The sequence below is a fragment of the Hyperoodon ampullatus genome, assembly GCF_949752795.1.
Source record: "Hyperoodon ampullatus genome assembly, chromosome: 7".
In the NCBI taxonomy this organism is placed as follows: Eukaryota; Metazoa; Chordata; class Mammalia; order Artiodactyla; family Ziphiidae; genus Hyperoodon; species Hyperoodon ampullatus.
In genome coordinates, this window is record NC_136920.1 from 93543584 (window position 1) to 93565206 (window position 21623).

At 51.6% G+C, this 21623-nt stretch overlaps 1 protein-coding gene across 1 annotated transcript in view; it reads right to left on the reverse strand.

Moving 5' to 3' along the window:
- GRIK4 (glutamate ionotropic receptor kainate type subunit 4) overlaps positions 1 to 21623 on the reverse strand; it is a gene marked incomplete at both ends in the record, with an annotated part of 310907 nt that overhangs the window by 96656 nt on the left and 192628 nt on the right. Inside the window, 3 exons of the mRNA XM_079709251.1 lie at positions 5546 to 5650; positions 6540 to 6692; positions 15411 to 15572. Coding sequence (XP_079565377.1) covers positions 5546 to 5650; positions 6540 to 6692; positions 15411 to 15572 — 420 coding nt within the window. The remainder of the gene's footprint in view (positions 1 to 5545; positions 5651 to 6539; positions 6693 to 15410; positions 15573 to 21623) is intronic.

Consider the following 21623-nt stretch of genomic DNA (forward strand, 5'->3'; position numbering starts at 1 on the left):
AGGCAAACCAAAAAGCATTCATGGTGAAAGATTCGTCACCTGTGTCGCATTGGGAACAGCTATGGGCCACTGTTTGGGGAGGAAAACAATCAGAGGGGCAGGACAACTCAAACACTGGACAGTGATTATTGTCTGAAGTTTTTGCCTTTCCCCAAAGACTAGGAGCTCTGGAAGGAACCATGACTTATTTATCTTGCATTTCTAGCCCTTGACACGAAGTAGGTGCTCAAAAAATTTTTATGCTAAGTTTCAGAAGAGGATGAATAAATGAAGGGAAGTCAAGCTATTTTTAAATATTTGAAGAGCTGGTAAAAAGAGAGAAAGCTGATTATCCTGGGTGGCTTAATGGGGCAGGACTAGGACGCAGGTTTTAACTCAGTGCCTGGAAGATTCTAGAATGTGTCCCTGGGGAGGCAGTGAATCTCCCAGCCCAGGACATGCTCAAGGAGAGGCTGTGTGGCTGTTTCCCTCAGGGATGCTGTGGAGAACATGCTTGCACTGGGTTGGAAGATTAGACCAGAGGCCTCAGAGTTTCCTCCAGCATGTTCTGGGCAATTCTGCAGAGTGGAAAGACCAGGGACTTTGAAAACAGCTAGACCCAGACTCAGTTCTCAAGCCTGGAACTAACTAGCTGAATGGATGAGGACCATGACTTTCTCAGTTTCTTTGCTTGCAAGATGGAGAGAATAGCTTTTATGCATGGTTGATAAAAAGAGGAGAAATTTTAAGTACACCCAGCACAGTGCATCTTATAGGAGACACCCAATAAATGATAGCCATTCTTATTATGTCAGCAGAGCCAGCTTTCTGTCTAACCATAGGCAAGCAGAAGAGAGTGCTATGCAAATCTAGTTTTCAATACTCCTTGAGCTTAGCCAGACCAAATGCTGAGGGGTTACCATCCTCATTGCACAGAGGAAGAAAGTTGAGGTACCCTGCTGCGATATACAGTGAGCCAATGGAAAAGTTTCAATTTTCATCTTTAGCTAGAGATTACCCCCTCAACAGACACTCCCCGGCCTCATCCCTCCCTCTCCCGAAGGCTTAATTAGAGCCTGTTAAGCCATTTCTGATCCTCAGATGAAAGGTGTGCTCATCTTATTACAGCCCTAACAAAGTCTCTGGGGGCCTGCTTGGAACCTCTGATCTTTAAACCAAGTTAAAATGAAGGAGATTAAGGGCCCTCTAAGGCTGTGCTTTTTTCCCCTTGCCTCTTTCAAATATGATTTCTCACAAATTAGGAAGGGAGATTATACTATTCCAATACCACCCAGGACATCTTTTGTGGGATGGGGAGGGAGAATATGGGATGGAGATGAGATAACTCACACTGGGGGCAAAAACTGGGGGCTGGAGCTAGTGAACCTGGTCCAGGTTTGGAAGTGTCACTTACAGGACATTGTAGGGAACATTTTTCCCCAAACAGGCTCCAGTGGAAGCTCCACAGAGTTCCAAGATGGAAAACCCTCTCCAAACAGAATCAAAACAGTAATTTTTTTGAATGGTAAAAAACCCCCAAAAAACTGAATTCTAAAAAACTATTTTTAAAATGGTAATAATCCCTTAATCAGCCACTGCAGGGAATATGGTATTTGGGTCAGACATTTTACCATTACAACACACTGGGTCCCTGCATGGTGCTTTCTAAATAGTCAAACCCAGTTCTTAATAGTCACTCGCCCAGATAGGAAGAGAAAGAACAAAACCAAATCCAAATGAGAAGATACCATTACTCAAGAAAGCCCAGCCCAGCAGGTCACCAGGAGCCAGGCTCTGTCCTGGTTTGCAGCAGGTGGCAGCAAGGGAAAGTGTTTTGATTTGGGGGCTTAGGGATTCCAGGAAAGTGGGAAAAGCCAGGAGGGGGAGACCCATGAGCATGGGCTTGGGAGTTGGACAAGCCTGAGTGTGAATTCCAGCTCTGCCCAGAGTCCTTGTTACTTGTGGACTTGGGCCAAGTTACCTACCATCCCTGAGCTTCCGTTTCCTCACTTGTGAAATGGGAGTTTATCTACTTTGAAGGGCTGTCCTCCAGATCAGAAGTGACCTGTGCAAAGTACCCATGTAGTTTCTGGTACACAACAGGTCCTCAAGAGATGCTCCTTGTCACTCTCCCCTCCCCTGCCAGCATCACCTTGGATGGAATTGGGAGAATATTAGAGAGTGATACTGACATTCCTCCTACACTGGAAGAGAAGCCCAATTAAGTATCGGTCCCCAAACCATTTCTTCATCCTGTGATAAGCAGGGGAAGGACAGCTGTCAAGAGGCAAAGATTGGGTCGGTGATTGGGATGGGACCTGGGGACCAGAGCTGCAAAGCTTTATCTGTGCCCATGATACATCTTGCAGGGTCCTCACGGCTACTCACGGCACGTGAGCCAGACAGGAAAGCAGTGGTGTGGTCACCAGATTTGTTGAAGAAAAATGGGTAATAAAGAGGATGATTGTGATTCACTTTATAAGTCCAATCAAGGATGTGTGCCCCTTAGGGTAGCGGAAGGTCAAAGACATCATCCTCCTTAATGGTCACTTCTGTAGCAGATTCCATTCAACATTAGCTCAGAAAGATGGGGGTGGGATGCAGGAAGGTCAAGAAAAAATTCTATGCGTAGAGGCTGCAGTACGTCTTTGTCAAAGGGCAGCCTGTGGATCACCAGCATGATAATCATCTATCTGAGTGCTAGTGAAGAAGATGCAGATTCCTGGAACGCACCCAGTTTTACTAACTCAATTTATAGCTGTAGGGCTTAGGAACGTACATTTTAAGACAAGCACCATTGGTCATTCTTGTGCACACCTGGGTCTGAGAAGCCCTACCCTCCATAGGTGCTGCGGAAGGGGCAGCAGCTGTTGTGTAGGATGCCTCCGAGCAGAACCCCTTGCTGGACTGGGGTGGGGCTGAGGGATGGGTGCTGGTGGCCGGCGATGCTGTTTCCTAATGACTCAGGCGGTCTTGCAGCCTGGCGGCTGGTGGAGAAGCACAGGTAAGGTGAAGAGGTACTCCGAGCTTAATGAGCTATTCTTCAAGTAGAGGGTGGGATTGGAGCCACCAGCCAACTCTGTCACCGCAGGTGTTGCCTGATGGAAGTGGGCTCTTTCCAGGGAGCATCACAAAGCAGGGCTGAAGGCCAAGGGGCATTTTTCAAAGCCTGAGCTTGGGCTTTCTATGGAGTTGGTCTGGGCTTGGCATTGTTCCCCTAACTACGGCTTCTCCCCATTACTCTCTCATCCCTTCCTTTTCCTGACCCTGTTTCAGTTTTCCTGTAGCACGTACCTCTACTGATGTATTATATAGTATTTGTTTGCCTGCTGTCTGTCCCCTATTAGAATACAGGCTCCACGGAAGCAGACACTAAGCCCATTTTTCACCTCTGTCTAGAAGACAGCCTGGCACATTACAGGCACGCAAAATATATATATTGAAAAAATGAATAAATGTTCTTTACTTCACATCCCCACTGGGACTCAGGAAGTCTGCCTGACAATTTTCCTACAGGCAGGCGGCTTCCTTTGTTCCGAGAATTATGAGCCCGAGGGCATGATTTGAGTTTAATAACCCAAATTGCACCTATTTTTTCCATCAGTCTCTCTCGCCAGAGTGTGGGCTGCCTCGGTGCAGGGACTGTGCCTTTTCAGGTTTGTTTCCTGCATGCCCAGCACAGTGCCTGACTCATAGGAAGGGGTCAGTACATGATTTGTTACATACATGAAATGACCATTTTGTGATCCTCAATCCCATAGTTTCTGGCCGCCTACCTAACTCCCACCCCATTTGGGAAGTTATGAAAAAATGTTGCTGATGTCATTGCTTAAAGATCACGTAGCTCCGGCCCTGAGCTACGAGCAGTCGTTAACATAGCTCCTCTCTTGGTCTGGGACTCCTGTCTTTTACTTTCTCATCTTCCAAGAAGGGTGACCTGGCCTCGTGGCCCAGCATAATCACTGTCCTACTAAAAGGAACTCCACTGGCCCCCGTGAGAAGGGCTGAATTGGAGCCTTTCAGGCACGAGGACCAAGGGGAAGGATGCAGATGAGACGGCCCTCCCAGCGCAGCCCAAGGTATCACCTGGATCACCTTGGGTGCCTGATGTTGCATCCTGGGACCTCTGCTAGGTCCACCCAATCAGATTCTTGTGGGGTGGAGTATAAAAAATCTGCATTTTAAACAATTACCAAGGTTATTCTGATGCATAATTTGTCATAATGGTTAAGAACTTGGGCTTTAGAATCAGAGGTACTTGAGTTCAAAACCAACTGCCATTACTACATTGTTCAAGGCCAAGTCAGTCTCCTGGAGCCTCAATTTCCTCACTTGTAAAATGGGGATTAATAAAAAGTAACTACTTTGTAGGATTAAATGAGAAAATACAAATGACACACTTCTTGTGGTAAATGGCCCATGGTAAGAGCTTAATAAATGAAAGCTCCTACGATAATGATGATGGTGGTGGTGAAGATGATGATGTGGTGGTGGTGAAGATGATGATGGTGGTGGTAATGAAGATGATGGTGGTGGTGGTGGTGGTGGTGGTGGTAGTGGTGGTGGTGAAGATGATGGTGGTGGTGGTGAAGATGATGGTGGTGGTGTTGGTGGTGGTAGCAGTGGTGGTGATGGCGATGGTGGTGGTGAAGATGAGGGTGATGGTGGTGGTGGTGGTGAAGAAGATGATGGTGATCCTTCATAATCTCCTGAAAAGGTGATTCTGTGACCCCTTCAGTGGTACGTTTCCTTGGTCAGCCACTCTGATAGGTAGGAGGCTCTTCAGTATGTCTGCTTCCTGCTCTAATTAGTGCATCCTTTCCTACTTCTCAGGCTCTTTAAGGTTGGAGAAAGGATACACTAAGAATAAAGAGGTGATTATTAGAGTGACGGGGAGGTTGGAGACCTTCAGGGAGGCACTTGGAGTGACTGCCAGAATCCCTGTTTCCTCTGATGTAAGAGAAGCAGAGGAAAGGAGAGTGAGAAGGTTAATGGAGGAGAATGAGAAAGGAGGAGGGAGTTGAAAGGAGCTCCAGGGGACAGAGCATCCTGAGCTGATGGAGTGGACAGGGAGCAGCCCGGAGGGGAGAGGTGTGATTGGCATGGCAGACGGGCGTGGTGGGTTGGTCAGAAAAGAGCTGACAGAAGAGAACTGAACGCCGAAGGGATTCCTCAGCCCTATGGGATCTGATCTGTACGTGACGGGCAAGCAAGCTGGAATCTAACCCTGGTTCCAGGATTAGGGCGAGATTCAGGGAGTAGAATAATCCAAAGAGTGGAATGCTTCACAAGGAATGCTCCCTTGTGTCGCCTCTCCCTCCATAAGGCATGGTTGCCTCTCTCTTGGTATTTTGCTGGGGCTGCGGCCCCTGACTCACACGGGCTGATCCTGGTGCAGGAAGGGGGAAGCCAGGACTGCCAGGAGCCTTGCACTGGACACAGCCTGCTGCTCCTGGGGACAACTGAGAGCAGGAGGCCATCCTGAGTGCCAAGGAGAAATGGGCTGGGGACAGAGAAAGGAACGAGGAGGAGGGATCTGCCACCACAGCGGCATGGCTAGGCTTACCTGCCGGAAACCATTCCTTGTGAACTGTAAGATTTTCAAGGCATAGTTGGATCTCTGGCCTTTGCTGTTGAATTCAATGTGGCCGGTGAGACCTTCCAATTCTACCTGTCCAAGAGAGAGTGAGTTACAGCACCAAATAGGCCCCACCTTCCATGTGGCCCCAAGCAAGCATTCCACCATGCTGGTTAAGGATGCCCAAGAGAAGGGAAGCCATCAAGATCCATTCTCCTGTCCACCTCTCAGCCACAGGATCTGCAGACTATGCACGTGATGCCTCTGGAACCAATTCAGACTTGGCCGGGGCTAGAGGAGGAAAGGATGCCCCACACCCAATGACCTCACAGCTGCTGCATAAACCAACTTGATGCTGAGATGCTAGCTTGAGCTCAGATCCCCCTGAGCTCCTCCTCCTTGGCTGTGAATAGCATTTATCCTCCTTGGGCAGCTACTCACCCACCTTCAAGCTGCAGGATAACCTGACTCTAACTGCAAAATCCTAGCTGCTCTCCGCCAGGCTTCTCTGACAGAAGATGGCTTCTTCGTGGGCTAGAATCACGTCCATCCCACCAGAGGTGGCTTGGCTGGGAGAACCCTGGGGGAACCCAGCATCAGGCCAGAAGTGTTGAGCCTGCAACTCCCTGAGGGGCCACGGTCTATGACAGCATCATCCATCTGTCCCCACTTGTGCAGAGCTTTGCAGGGACCACCTCTGAGCCAAGGGGTCAAGTTCCAAGCCTGGAATCCAGAGACCCCCGAACAGTCTAAGGCTCAAGGTCCATTGTCCTGTAAACAAACTTGCCATGGATTCTCGGTGGCTTTTAGGGATTAGGGAAAAACTGTGACTGATGATCCCCTCAATGGGGTCACCACAGATCGCTGTTTTACCCGGGGCTGTGATGTACTGGGGAGGTCTGGAGGTGAGGGGCCTTGAACAGTGGTCCCTCCCAACCCCCGCAGGCTGGGTGTGGCCCGCAGAGCCCCCACCACCCCTTACCATGCGCAGGTAATTCATGAGGCTGGTGCCGTGCTGCCAGATCTGGGCCGAGCCACAGGACAGGGGCTTCACACCGATCTCCTGGCTGCGGTTCAGCTCCTGCACCGCCGTCACCACAGTGTAGACGGCGTCAAACAGCAGGGCGGAGGACAGCTGGGAGGGGGCAGAGAGACGAAGTGACAGGTGCAAAGGAAGGAAAGGGAAAGGAGGAAGAAAGGAGAAGAGGAGGAAGAAAGAAAAGCAAAACAAAGAAGTAAAAGTGTGTCTCTGATGCCCTGGGCCCACCTCCTGCCTCTGGGGTCCACTTCCCCTAAGAGTCCAGTGCTGGCCCAAGGCGACAATGGTGGCCAAGCCTTCTCTGAAATTGGACCATCAAGCCACCTCTTTGGGTTCCAAATGATTTCAAGGGTATCCTATTCTCTCTTTTCTCCAGGGAAGTAACATCTTCCACTGATCTGAGAAGCCCCAAGGAAGGGGCCGGGTGCTTATGTCAGGAGGTGGAAGGAACCCTACTCTCAGATTTGCCCATTCTGCAAGGCTCAGTTGAAGGTCACTTCCTCCTGGAAGACCCCCTTGATATTGTTTCTTCTTAAATGTACCTACTATTACAGTCTACTTTGTACTATTCAATATGAAGAGCATATATGAAGTATATGGTGAGTTCAAAGCCCAGCAGTGAGCAAGACCCTATTCCTGTGATAGATTAGAGTGGAACTGGGGAGGGAAGATGGGGAGATAGGACACAAATAAAGGCAACATGAAACTGAGTGACATGGGCCAAAAGGTCTGTTGGGGGGTCCAAAGAGAAGATACCTTATCTGGTTGGGTGATCAAGAAAATGTTTCTTGGAGGATTCAGCATTGGAACTGAGCACTGAAGGATTTGGTAGGAAAGACATTGGATCTGGGGGTGGGGAGAAGCTGGGAAGAGGAGAAAGGCATTCCAGAGGGGGAACTGCGGGGCCAAAGACAAAGTGGGGGGAGGGTGGAGCACACATAGGGGGAGGAGGGCAGAAAGCAATAAACCAGAAGTGAGGTGGGGAGAGTGCTGTGAGGGCCTTAAAGGCAGGGGAAGGGCTAGTGCAGCTGTTTGTCCATATTTTCACCTCCCTGTGAAACTGCCAGCGCTTAGGGCGGGAACACGCAGGACCTCAATCTCTATCTCCTGCATCTCGTCTAGAGCCAGGACCCTGCGTACAGGAAGCCCGCAAGACGTATTTCTTGAATTGAATTAAATGTTGAGTGAAATCTGCCCACAAGGCTCAGTCTGAACATACATCCGGTTAACTGGATGTTTGCAAGCTTTGGGGAGGGGAAGGTTGGGGTGTCTGGGAGGAGGTGGTAGGAGCAGAAGAACAGAAGATGCCTGTCCTTGGGGAATGTGCCATCTGAGGAGCGGCCACACTCTGCTGTGTTAATGACAAGAGAACCTACCCAGTGGGAATGACTACGGGGTCTACGCTGTACGGGGCCCTGAGGGGAGGCCCAGGAAGGCAGGTAGAGGCCTCCTCGTGGGAGGTGTGACGTTGGGCTCTGGAATTCAACCCACGGTCCCAGTGCAAAGCAAATTCCTCACTGAACTCTGACATCGCACCGCGGGCGATCAGCACCATCCCTTCAGAGCCTAACCCGTCAAGAACACTCTCCATGTGGCATCTTACCACCTCCCTCCTAGCTGGCCGGGCCCTGGGACACCGGTCCCTCCAAGGCTGGAGGCAGAGAGACCAGCTTGTGACCTCTTGGATCTTTTTCAAGCTCTCCAGACAGAGTATAAGCAGCCTGAGTCAGGGAGGTGCACGAGAAAGAGCTCAAAGCTCAGAACCCCGAACCCCGAGTCTAGTGCCCAGGCCTCTCTTACGTGCTGAGTGATGGAACCCCTGGGGGAAGCAAGTTTCCTGCACACAAGAGGTAGCATCCCCGTCTCACGGGTCAGTAAAAGTGCCCTCTAAACTGCCAGTCTCAGGGGTCACCATACCCGAGGGCGGGGTGATGCACCCCAGGTGCCCACGGGCGTCAGCAGGGGCTCAGGAAGCCCGTGCTGGCTGAGCTAGGACCCTGGAGAGTATCAAGAACAGGGAGTGACGGGGAAGAAAACGGGCTGGGAAGAGGGATGTATTTCCCCACAGTTTTGCTCCATGTTGGGCAAAAAGGCCTGTCATGGGAACTGGGTGGGCTGACTTTGGATAATCTTTCTAGAAGGCAATTAGAGGGAAAAACAGCCAAATAAAGTTCTCTGCCCCAATTCCAGTTCACTTGCACGCAAAACTGCCTGGCCAGCGTGTTCTTCCTTCCTCCCTCTCCCCGTCTCCCCGTCTCCCCCCTCCCCCTCTCCCCCTCCCCCTCTCCCCCTCTCCCCCCCTCCCCCTCCCCCTCTCCCCCTCCCCCTCTCCCCCTCTCTTGCTCCTTCTTTCCTTCCTTCCACCCGCCTCTGTCCTTTCCTCACACATCTTTTCAGCCCCTACAATCCGGCGGGTACTGCAGACCTCAGCACCTCCTGTTCTCCGCTGAGACATCCCACCAGGCGTGAGCTATTGTGTCCCCTCTGCCTTCACTGGGTCTTCTGCCCTCCCAGCTCTATCAATCACCCCTCCTTTCTGGCCCGGTCCTGAAGCCACCTGTGGCCACCTGTGAACCGGAGACCAAGCAGGTAAGGGCACCTAAATCGCACGATCAGGGTCAGTGGAAACCTCTGTGGTCCCGCTGAGCCGTGAAAACCAGCCACGTTCCTCCAAGTTCATCCATCACCTTCCGCATCCTCTTCTCCATCCCACTGCCCTTCCCCTCGCGGCTGAGCTCCTCCTTCACTTGATTCGAGGCTCACCTGCGTGGCGCTGGATGCTTCTCAGCAAGCCTACAGCTGTCTTGTCCTTTGCACACAATTCATTTCCCCCTGAGCACAAGTGGCTCCTTTATTAATGGACCTCTCACATTTCCTCGCCAAAGGACATATGGAAATTATGAATGCCACAGACTCTCCCCTTCCAGCTTGGACACACATCTACCTGAGGGAGAGGTAGCTACCCCATTGACCCTGCTTCTCCATCCTTCCGTTGGGCTATTTAAATGATGTCGTGAACTAATTTCTGTCTCTCTTGCCTCCCAGTCAATCTCTCCATCCTGAGATTCTCAAAATCACTCGTGTCAGAGCTGGAAGGGATCTTAGAAATCAAGAAGTCCAAACCTCTCATTTTACAAATGAAGACAGGACTTCAGCCAGGACAGGACTAGACTGGAAGCCCAGCACCCCTTTCTCCAGGCTGCTTTCCGCCCCTCTCTGCAGCACTCTTTCCCCGCTCCCTTCCTGGCAAGGCTCCTCTGGAGAAGCCGGGGGGTGTCATTGCTCTATCAGAATTATCCGTGCCTCGCCTCCCAGGACAGCATGGGGCAATCTTCCTGGATGCAGTTACCTTCTCAACAGCAGATGCGAGCCTGAGACTCTTGGGCCAGAACTGGGCACGGGGAAGGGTGCTAGGCAGGCTTCTCTGCTGCCCTGGGCTTAGTCATCACCCAGTTTACCTCGTGGTCTGACTGGTTGTCCTCAAGTTAGCCCTTCAGTTAAGAGTCACTTGGGGCCTCTACTGGAACAGGACTATAAGGGCAGGACAGAGGGGGCAGTGGAAGGGTACCACCAGCTGCTCCCCCAGCACCCACTCTCCCCTTCCTCCTAACAGAACCCCCGTTTCCTGCAGGTGTCCTCCCCTCCCCCAAGCAGCCATGTGCTTCAGGGGTCCCAGCCCCCGCTCCCGGGTGAGCCTGAGCAGTCCAAGAGTCATCCCATCCCCCCTGCCAATATGGGATTCGGGACTGAGCAGGTGGTCCAATTCTGACCAATGAAACACTAACTGAGGCCCGGAGTGCAGGGCTCCAGCGATAGGCTTCTCAGACGGGTTTCCTGTCTCTAGGAGAGGCTGTCCTTCCTCCTCCTCTGGACATTACTGGGTCTGGACGTGACACCTGGACCTGCCCCAGCCATCCTGAGGATGAAGTTGACACCAAGGGCACAGAGCAGAGATGCAAGGAACCTGGGTTTCCAACGACATCGCTCCAGGATCTGCCCTACCTCTGGACTTCCTGTGGCACGTGATAACACACTTCCTTTTTGGTAAGAGACGGTTTCATTCCGGACTTCCGTTACTTGAATCTCAGAGCATCCTAACTGGTACCGAGGCCTTGGGGACCCCCTTTGTCTCAGGGCAGGCCCCCAGAGAGGCCTGGCCTTATCCCCTCTCTAACCCCCCTTCTTCTTCTCACGAGGCTGCGTGCTGGTCCCCGGAGACCTGCAGACACAGCTCACCATGCCACTGCTCACATCCTCCCACCAGCCCCAAGCTCTTCCTGCCACACGGTTGCCGCTATTCCCACTCTGTCTGGGACGTGGTTTTCTTGGCTGATGCTCCCTTGTTAGCAAACGATCCAGATGCTGGGAAATCGGCGTGTGTCTGTTTGCAGTGTTCTTTGGCATCTTGAACTCTGGGGCCTTCACGATTCTTCGAGTGTTTCTAGTAATTACAGCTCCAGCAAAGGATGCTGGGGGTGGGAAGGAGGAAGCGGATGGAAGGGACATCATCAAGGTCCCTGTCTCCCCTCCAGCTGTATCTTGCCTTCAGAGAGGTGACACAGCTGACGTGTCCCCAGTGTGCTCTGGGCTTCATGGGTCCTTTCTGCAGTTCAGCTTGGGCTGATTTGAGCTCCTGAAACCTCCTAAATCCCAAACATCTTCTTTTCTCAGCTCAGCCTCCTAAGGGTCCTCCGTAGATCACCAGCCGGCTCCTCTCTCACAGGCTCCTGGCAATCAGCCCAGGCCTCTCACTGGGATCCTCCAGCTGCTTCTCTGAAACCTTGTCTCCCATCCACACTCCTCCAGCTTATTCCCCGCACCCCGTCCACCGTTGCCAATTTCACCTCCGATGGTGTGAAGAGCCTGTAATCTAATCTCTGCCTCATCAACTTTTCCATCTCACTGAGGGTCTCCATCCCAAAGCACCTCCGAATTGCTTTCTTCCTCTACTATTATTCACTAATTTAGCTCTGGAAAGCGTGTGGGGAAAAGTTCTGGTACCCAAATAGCGCTCCATCCATGTCTCCAGGGCTGGGCCTGTAGTGCTCACCATCCCTGCCCCTTCCCGTCATCCATCCTGCTTCCCTTTCACGAGCCCTCACTGTCTTTCTGTGGTTTCTGTTCCCCATCCGCATGTGTGTGCCTCTGGGAGTTGTCTCTGCTTCTCCTGTCCTGTCTCTTCTAAATATTAAATCCCCCAAATGACTCAACCCTCATTTTAAATCCTCTCCTTTCTTGGCTCTGAAATGTTGCTTGGCAAACACCCTCGATTCTCTTGTTTTTATAGTTTCATTTGTTTCTTCATTGTTATCTTCTTTTGAGCTGTTTGTAAATTGTTCAGGGGAATGAAAGACTCTGTATAAATTAAGATGAATCAATCAGGGAATAGCGGCTGAGTTTCTCCCCCACCCATCCAAATAAAAATAAGAATGTCTTCTAAACTCACACCTGTAACCTCATCTTCCCCGACACCCCCCAGATCACTAGATTCCCAGAGTCCTCTCGGATGTCTGTTTGTCTCAGAACTTCTGTCGCTTAAACCCTGCCCCCCAACATAATACCAGGACAGGAACCCTTAAAATCTCATGGAGTAGTTCTTACAATCTGGGTTTTATTCGATGAAATAAACACTTAATTACAAACAGCTGTTTTAGCCTAAATTCTAATTACTTCATCTAGCCATCTGTAATTTTAATGATTTTCCACGATTTTTGTTCTTTGCCGCGTGATGAATGGGATGGGCACGTGAAATTAGAGGGGCTGTGTCTCCCTTCACGACGCTGTCTTCCGTCATTGTCATCACCTCCGGCAAGAAGCATGTCTGTGGCTCGCTGGCAGCCACCTGGTGGACACAGCCTGGTGGGCGCAGCACTGAGCTTTTTCCTTTGGTAGTCACCCTTCGGTTCAGCCACTCCCTCTCTGTGCCCTTGGAACGGGGCCCCCCGTTCCAGCGAGCTGCAACTGGAATATCATGGGCCGACTGGGAAGATGAGGAAGAGAGGGAGACACACTCCAGTTGGGAGGAAAATAAATGAGACAGAAGAAAATGCAAAGAAAACGTGGCATGCGGGAGAGAAAGAGGAACAGAAAGAGAAAGAAAGGAAGGAGGTTATGGTGACAGAGGAAAGTGGAAAGGGAAGAGTGAGGGAAGGAGATGAGAAGGAAAAGAGAATGGAACCGATGGAGGGTGGGGGGAGGGGAGAGGACCTTGGAGGAAAGGGAGGGGGAGGAGAGCAGCCCCTCTGAGACAGGAGCGGGTGCAGCCTCTTTAGAAAGCTGGATGGGGAGACAAAGGGGCTGCACTTTCCTGGAACTGATTCTTTCTCACCTTCCAGCTCCCCAGCAGATGAAAGAGCTGGACTGTTCGCGCTGGGAATTTCTGTCCCCAAAGGGACGGGAAGAGGCACCGCTTTGCCAAAGGTAGATGCTGAAGCGAGAAGCCTCGAGAAAGATTGGTTGCTTCCAGGTGAGGAGTTGCTGGATCACTTTCCCTTCAGAGACCACAGAGACCATGGCTGGAAGGTTCTGTAAGCTACAGTCCAGGCTTCGCTGTAGCACCATCCTCTGGAGGCCCTCGGCAGGCCCCAGCTCTCCTCATTTCACCTCAGTTTCTTCATTTGTCAAAAAGGGATGCACAACCGCTCTTGGCTGTTACTAGGATGCCATGAGGAGGAAGAAGAGGTCAGGGCGGGATAATTTCAAGCATCAGTGGTTCCGCATTCGGTCCGTTTCTTCACTCCCTGACTCTGAGTTTGTGAATGTGGCATTCTTTGGCCAAGGAAATGAGGTGGAAGTCACAGTGCGCCTGTCCTGGGAGCCTAGGGCTATGAGGTCTTGTGCATTTCCACTTGCTTTGTTGTTCTCCTGCCACCACCAGGAGCACATACCAGGCTAGCCTGCTGGGCCAGGAGAAGGATGAGAGCCATCCCAGCCTAGATCAGCCGACCCCCAGGCATTGAGTGAGCTCAGCCAGATCAGCAGAGCCGCCTGCTGAGCCAGCGTAGACAAGCGGATCCCTAGCTGACCCTCAGATGCACGAGCTACATAAACGTTCATTGCTGTAAGCTGGTGAGATTTGAGGGTAGGTTGTTACACAGCATTTCTGTTGCAAAAGCTACCTGATATATTTACTAATGCTTCTCCCAGTGTCTGGCAGATGGAATGTTAAATAAACTCATTCAGTGAATAACTGTGAACTGAGGATGGAAGCATATCCCATTTTACCTTCATAACAATCCTCTAACATGGTCAAGCATAACTGCCCAAAATTAGAGAAAAAAGAACCTGAGGCCCAGAAGGGTTACACAGCTACCTAAGATCACACAGCAAGAAAATAGCAAAGCCAGTATTTGAATCCAGGTCCTGTGCCTCTAAGGTTAGTGCTCTTTTCAGCACATGTGAGCACAGACAGAGCTGGCCCTACAGCCCTGTGAGTGGCACTGCCTGGCCTTGGTGTTGGTTCCTTATGAGGCAGGTACCAAGGGCTTCCCATCTGCCTGTTCGTGGTCAATGTGAGCACGAATGGAAGGGCTGAAACCCTCAGAGGGACATCAGCAGTGTGGCACCGGGACCCTTAATTTCACTTGGCCAAAGCCAAATGTGGAACGCTTCGGGTTGGAGAGGAGGTGGCAGGTTTTTTTTCTCTCCTGATCCTGTGCTGTGAGCCTTTGAAGTGTGTCAGCACCTCATTACAATACCGGAGTCATGACTGCAAGACCCACGGACAAGACCAGGAGCACAGGGCTGTACTCCTGCCAGAAGGGGTGAGCCTGGTCCTACCCCTACCATATGCTTGAGGAAATACTCACTGTCCCTTAAGCCCCTGGGGGTGAGGACTCCCGTCTTTCAGATGTTTCACCCCTGCCAAATCCTTCCTATGGAATCTTCCCTCTTTCAGCTCTAAAACACCCTGTTGGGACGTGCTCTGTAAACTTAAGAGCCTTGCAACTCAAGTTCTCATGCCTCCTTCTCCCATCCGCTTCCCTGATGAAAGCTCCCCGAGCTTTGCATGAGCTCTGACCCTTTGGAAAGTTATGTGAGCATCACATGAGCTGCTTTATGGGGCTTTGGGAGGCTCAAATGTAACCTGGCTAGGACAGATGTAGAAAGCCATGCCACCTCATCCCCTGAGAACCTGTCATTTAGCAAATGGACACGAGCAGACCTTCCTGAGCTGCCCCACAGAGTAAGGACATCAGACCCAGTGGAGAACAGCCAGGGAAACCTCTGTCTCCATCACAAAAGGAGGGGAAGGAAGTGCATGGGGGAAACACACGGGTGAAGGCACAAAGGAAGTCTCTCTGGACAAGCTCTACCAGGGGCAGTGGTCCAGGGAGATGAAAGGGCACTGGACCAGGAGTATCAGAATCTAGTTTCACCTGCAAAAGGCTTGGTGTGTGCTCTTGAACAAGAGCCCCGCATCCTCGTCCCTCACCCCCATTCCCAGCCTGGGCTTCAGTCTGTCTGAGAAATGAGGGAACAGATCAGCTAAAGCCCTTTCCAATGGTAAGAGTCTTGGATCCTGAGCTCAGGCGGGTCTCAGCAACAGCATCATCAGGAGGCTGGCCACAGACATCACTAAGTGACCAGTCGGGGCCTCTCTCCCTGCTGACTCCTCTACGCTTGCTGCTCACAGCTCCCCACTTCCCCAAACATGTCCCTTGTGACTGCTTTCCAGCATTTCTACAGCCTCTTTTTGAGCTGGGCCTGGAGAAGGCTGGAGTCCAGGGGCTGTTGTATCTGGGATGTCTGGCCCACGGAGGGGGTGTGCGTGGTGGCAAAGGGGCACCAGGGAGGGGCTTGGTGGGCACTTACTGCGGGCCCCGTGAAGGGCACATGGTCACAGTTCTCCTGCCAGGACTGGTTGAGGCTCTGGGCAAACTCTTGGAAGAAAGCATGGGACTGGTTGAAAATGGAAAATCCCAGGATGTTGACGCGATCGTCCACGAGGCTGTCCATCCTCTGGAGCGAGAACTCCTGAAAGACGCAGCAGGCAGAGCAGAGCAGGGTTAGGAAGGGAAGAGTGGGGGGGCGGGCTCTGCAGGAGCACAGCTGGGCAGTGCGTTCTAGCCACACGGGCATCCTGGCCAGGCACTCTGCTAGGTGTCAGGGTCCAGAGATAATGGAGCGTTCTTCTTCAAGTAGCTCACAGTGTTGAGGTGCCAGGAGGGAGAAGAGAGAAAGAAACAGAAAGATCTCTAAGAAAGGCATGTGTACGATGCTCTGGGTGGAGAGAGAAAGAAAAACACAAATGAGATTGTGGAGGCAGGACTGGGTCTGCAGAAGGTGTGACCCATGAGCTGAGCCTTGAAGGATGCCTAGGCATTTTCTGGGTAGAAAGTGTGGATGGACAAAGGCTATTCCAGACAAAAGTCACCATGGATACAAAGGCATGGAGGTGAGACAGTGCGTGGGCGCCTGCAGTGTACTTTGACAGAAGCATCGCTCCTCAAAGTGCGTCCGCACAAGACCTGCCATCAGACTCACCCAGGTATCTGTAAAAAAAAGTGATGATCCCTGCACCCCACCAAACACCAGCTGAATCTGGATCTCGGGAGCCGAGGCCCAGGAGTCTGCATTTACAGCAGGGCCCAAGGTCATACGCACACCAATGTTTGGGAGTCACTGGGTCAGCACCAGGAGGCATGTAGGTGGGGAGACGGTGAGAGATGAGGCTGGAGACATCAGCAGGGGCCAGAGCACAGCGGCCCGGCTGCCAGGCTGGGGAGCTTGCCCTTTATCCTGTAGTGATGGGACCTGAGGGCACTGTCAGCAGACGAGTGACAAGATCAAGTTTGCTAAGAATCTCAACCTGAAGGTCTGCAGGTAGGGCTGTGCCTTCATTTGTTATTACTATTGTTTACTCATTTAACACACATTTAAGTGCTTATTAGGTGCCAGACATGGGCACAGAGGATGTTCTAGACACAGGAGATGTGAACAAGAAACACATTTCCTGATGTCCGGGAACTTGCAGCTTCGGGGAAAAGATAGATTGTAAATAGACAAATAAATACATATACTGTCAGATATCTATGGGGGTTTAGGGTGGGGCTGCTACTTGAGATGAGGCAGTCAGAGAAACCCCATGTGGGGCAGTGACATTTAGAAGCTCAAAGGAATTCTCCCAGGAGGCGTGGCCCTCACCTGATCACCTGGCCGGGGCCACGTGTTCACTCAGCTAAAACCTGCAGGCGTGAGTCTCACTGAGGCCAGATAGTGTCACAGGGAGAAGAATCCCCCTCCTCAGGCAGGGCTGAGCTCAGAGCCCTGGACTCCCAAGACCCACCTTGGCCCTATACAGGGAAACCAGGCAAGAGGGTGTGGGCTCTTCGGCTCGCCAATTCCCCCTCCTGGAATAACGCCTTCAAATGCGGGTCAGGCCATCCTTGTGCTTTGAATTCACATTCATCACACGTTCATTCCACGTGCCTCGCACACAGCTCTGCGCCCGGTGGGCACGTGGTCGTTAGACCCCAGGACTAAGCCATCAGCCACTCAGCCTGACAGGACCGATGGCAGGGGCCTTGGGCTTACTTTGTGGCTGAGCAGAAACGTGACTTTCCTTCAGGCGGCCTCCTCGTCTTAAGACTCAGCTGCTCCAGGCCCCTGGCACGTCCCTGGCATCCTCCCTCACGTCCACGGCCACGGCCAAGCCCTTGGGCCACAGGCCTGAGCTCTGCCCGGAGTCCATCCTCATTAGCTGCAGCTTGCAGACCGAAGTGACAAAGATTCCTTTGGAGCCACCAACCTCTGACAGCGTGGAGTGGGATGAGGATTAAGTGTATTTTGGATCCTGCTACACTCTCGCCAGGGGAACACGGACGTGCCAGAGAATGTATTGATTCATAAGCTGGTATTATCTCCTGTCTCCCTAATAGGGCAGCTACCCACGCGCCGTGGGCTATCAGCAGACACGAGGGGACACGTGGCTAATGAGAAGAGACGCACCTGGCAAGGGGGAGGTGGCAGGGTGCAGAGCCAGGCTGCCATCAGGCAACCGAGGGGCCTCCCCAGCTGTGGTTGATGTGCAGGGAGACGTCCCCTCTCCCTCGGCTTCCTTGTCAATGTGGGCAGCTCATCAAGCCCCGCCCTATCCTCACACGCACAGCCTGGTGGAAGGAGGCCCACGTCAAGAATCCCCGGCACTGTGATGTCTACAGACGCACAGTGGCAGTAGAGGGGATACGCGGTAAGGGCTTCGGTGTTCAAATCCACGTCCCACACTATACTGAAATGTATGACCTTCAGGAAGTATGGCCTTCAGGATCTGGGCTTCAGATCCTCATTTAGTAAGGCGGGCGCAATGACAGCAACCTCAGAGGTTGTTCAAGGAACCAGTAAGATGCACGCACAAGGCGTATCACATCTGGCCCATAAGAAGTGTTCAACACGCGACAGTTACCGAAATGCTACCATGAGATCGCGGGCAGCTTCTGGCTTCCTGCTTCTTTCGTTCCACTTGTCTTGGAAACCTGAGTTCGGAAGGTGTTTCCTTGAAATGCACATGACCGGCAGAGTAAGAATGAATGAATGAATTACAGACACTTAGAGACAGCCCCTCCAGAAGTCAGTCAGCCTGTCTTCCTGCCTTTTAATGCCTACCTTCTCCTCCCCCAGTTATATCCAATTTTCAAAGGCCCCCTTAAGATAAAAAGATCCAGGAGCTTCCTTGATAATCCATTATATTTATAATGACCCATGGGAGAGCTTGTAAAAGGACAAGAAAGGGGTGGCGTGTTCTCTTACCGTAATTTCCCAGGATATTCCAGGCTCTATTCTTTAAGCAGCCGCACAGTTAGGAAATGCTTCCTTATGTCTAAACTTACACTCTCCTGCTGCTATTGAAGCCTGGTATCTAAGCAAATATGGGAAACAGCTGACCACCGCCAGTCTGTACGCAAAGAAAATCTTCTAAGCTCTAGTATTTCTCAGAGTGTGTTCCTCAGGACACTAGCTTTTCCAGGAGGCGTTAACAGACGTTTCGTGAAAACAAGGTCCCATATTCAAATGAGGTGAGCAAACACTGCGTGTTCTAGTCACCTTTTCAAGATTCACAATGCACACTAGCACATTAAAGGGTTAAAGAAGTCCTACAGTAAAGCAGCTTAATTTTGCTTAACCCGGAACTTTCCAAACATATTGACCATGGAACACTTTTCCGCCCCAAATCTATGAATGTCTCGCAGGAGCCTTCTACAGAATGTCCGGTGGGAAATGTTACTCTCAGTATATCCAGGGAAACATGTATCATAACTCCCAAACCAAGTGGTGGAGGCATTAAGCTGAGAGGGTAGTACATAAAATTAACCAGTTTCAGGACGGGAGGGGAGTAAAGGCCCTCTGGCTCCTGTCGTCCACCATGAGCTCTAGCCACGAATATACCCTGGCCTCACTCAGGTGCCCTGTGCTCCCCCAGCCACGCTGCCCGGCTGGCTGTGACCTTAACCGAAATGACAAAGTGTTAGGAGCCCTGGGTTGGATCAGGTTCTCATGGGGACCTTGATTCTCTTCTTATAAATGTCCCGGGAAGGAAAATCTCAAGGTCCCCACTCCCAATGGCAGTGGATTCCATCATCATCAAGAGACCAGGGGGACCAGGGTGAAGAACAGAGCCAATGGCCGCCTGGTAAGGCCGAGTGGTGGCACAGAGACCAAAATCAAGTCTTCAATTACCCCAAGAGTGCTTGCCTTTGTGACAGTGCTTGTGGTGCCAACATATTTTCATGCCTATGTTCTCTTGCGCCCAAGGCCTGTGTTTTCCTGGGAGCAGGGATGTGTCTGCCCCATTTTCGAACCCCACACTGCACCCAGCATAGGGTCTGATGCCTAGAAGTTGTTTGGTAAATATTGGTCAAGGCTGTTGATGGAAGACGTTTCAATGCCCTGGGGTCCTCACTACGCCTGACTCTGCTCATGGTCTTACCTCTATAGAAGGTGTAAGAACATGAGCAGAACTGGTACCACCCCTTGACTGCCCTCTGGAAGTTACATGATTATGTTTTGAAAAGCAAGTTCCTGACAGCTTGTTTTCTTATCACTGGGCCTCCTCATTTAAAAAGTTTTAAATGTGCACACATTTGTGTATGTGTGAGCCTATGTGAGCATGTTTGTGTGTCTGTGTGTCCTTCTGTATACAGTGATTTTCAAGGGACTGAGTAACTGCAGTTAAAGGTCATGTCATGGCCACAAGTGAATACAGGGGAGTGTTACCTGGAATGAAGGGTGTTCAGAACAGGCCTGCAAGGAATGTGGCACGCATAAAGGCTTGAGAGCCACGTGGGCGCCGCGGCTCAGCTGAGTGACCCGCACTTTCTCTAGCAGCTGTGACATTTCCAGTGTCCTGGTTTGCCCACCGGCGTCCACTCACCGGTCCGTTGCAGGGACCACCCCATGGCCCTACAGCCTGCTCATGCACCGGGCCAGGAGCAAGGGCAGGCTGTGAGGGGGTGGGGATTGGGAGGTGGCAAGGTCGGCCGACTAGAGCTAAAAGCGCAAGAGCTGTTCATGATCCAGACTCAGCTCCTGTGCTTGCCTTTAAGGAGAAAAGCAGGAAAGCAAAAGCACAGGTCCAGACCATGTCCTGGGGTCAAGTCCATCTCCTAACCCTTTGCTGCCTAGGCCTGGGTCCAGGTGAAATGGGGAAGTGGGGGAAAGGCATTGTATTCTCTCCTCTCAGAAGCCCCTTCTCCCTTATTTCTTTTCCCTATTTCTAACCCACCTAGGGCATGACTATCGCCTGGGCCACTTAAGCTAGACACTTAGTGGCAGCCTCCACCCCTGCTTCTTTTTTTTTTTTTTTTTTTTGCAGTACGCGGGCCTCTCACTGCTGTGGCCTCTCCAATTGCGGAGCACAGGTTCCGGACACGCAGGCTCAGCGGCCATGGCTCACGGGCCCAGCCACTCCACGGCATGTGGGATCTTCCCGGACTGGGGCACGAACCCGTGTCCCCTGCATCGGCAGGCAGACTCTCAACTGCTGCGCCACCAGGGAAGCCCCCCCGCCCCCGCTTCTCTTAACTGTACATCTAGTCAATCCTTTCCAATCTGTCTCCTAAATGTCTCCTGAATCTGTCCCTTCCTTCCCAATCCCACCAGGTCAGGCCTTCATCATTTCTCCTTTGCAGTCGCCCATTAAGCGAACCGCCCCTCTGATCTCGGGAGACGTGGCCACTACATGGCACAACTCCCAGCTGCCCTTCACATCGATGGTAATGTGAATGGCGCCCCCTGGAGTTAAGCCATGTGGCGGTCTCATCAGGAGACGGCAGGATATGGTAGAAAGAGATTTCGAAATAAGACAGTCCTGGGTTCAAATCCTGTCTCGTCACATATTGGTTGGGTGATCTTGGGCAGGCCGGTAACCTCTCTGAATTTCGATCTGCTCACCTGTACAATGCAGATCAGAACATCCACCTTGCAGGGCTAATTCACACAGAGTGCAGTCCATCCTCCATGCTGTCTCTTCTCCTTCCTTCTCCTGGTCTCCACACTCTAGGTGGGTCCTGACAAAGGGAACTATCTGACCTGGGGGCTTCTCTTGCCTTCTTCTCTCCCCCCTCGCTCTGCAAGAAGTTATCCTTAGCTACTTGTCAAATGAGAAAAGTTTTGCTAAGCAAGTCACCATAAGGTGCTAAATTGCTTGGTATGGCTATTTGTGTCGAGACAGAAGCCTTGAGTTGAAGCTCCAGATCTTCCAACTATACATAATTCTAACAAAGCAATCATTATAATAATAATAACTGAGACAATTTATTGACCACCAACGGTGTGCCTGGCAGAACTAAGCACTTCACATGCATGATCTCAATCCATCCTTACAGCAGCCTTATGGCACGGGAGTTATTAGCGCCAATTTACAGCGGAAGGAGCAGAGACCCAGACGAGTGAAGTCGCTTTCCCATGGCCACACAGCTGTAAACAGACCCAGACCCAGTGCTCTATGTGCTTGTATCACTTACTCACCCCCGTGAGTGGGGCACCAAGGGTCAGAGGACACTGTGAGTTCGTGCTGAGTGTGCTGTAGAA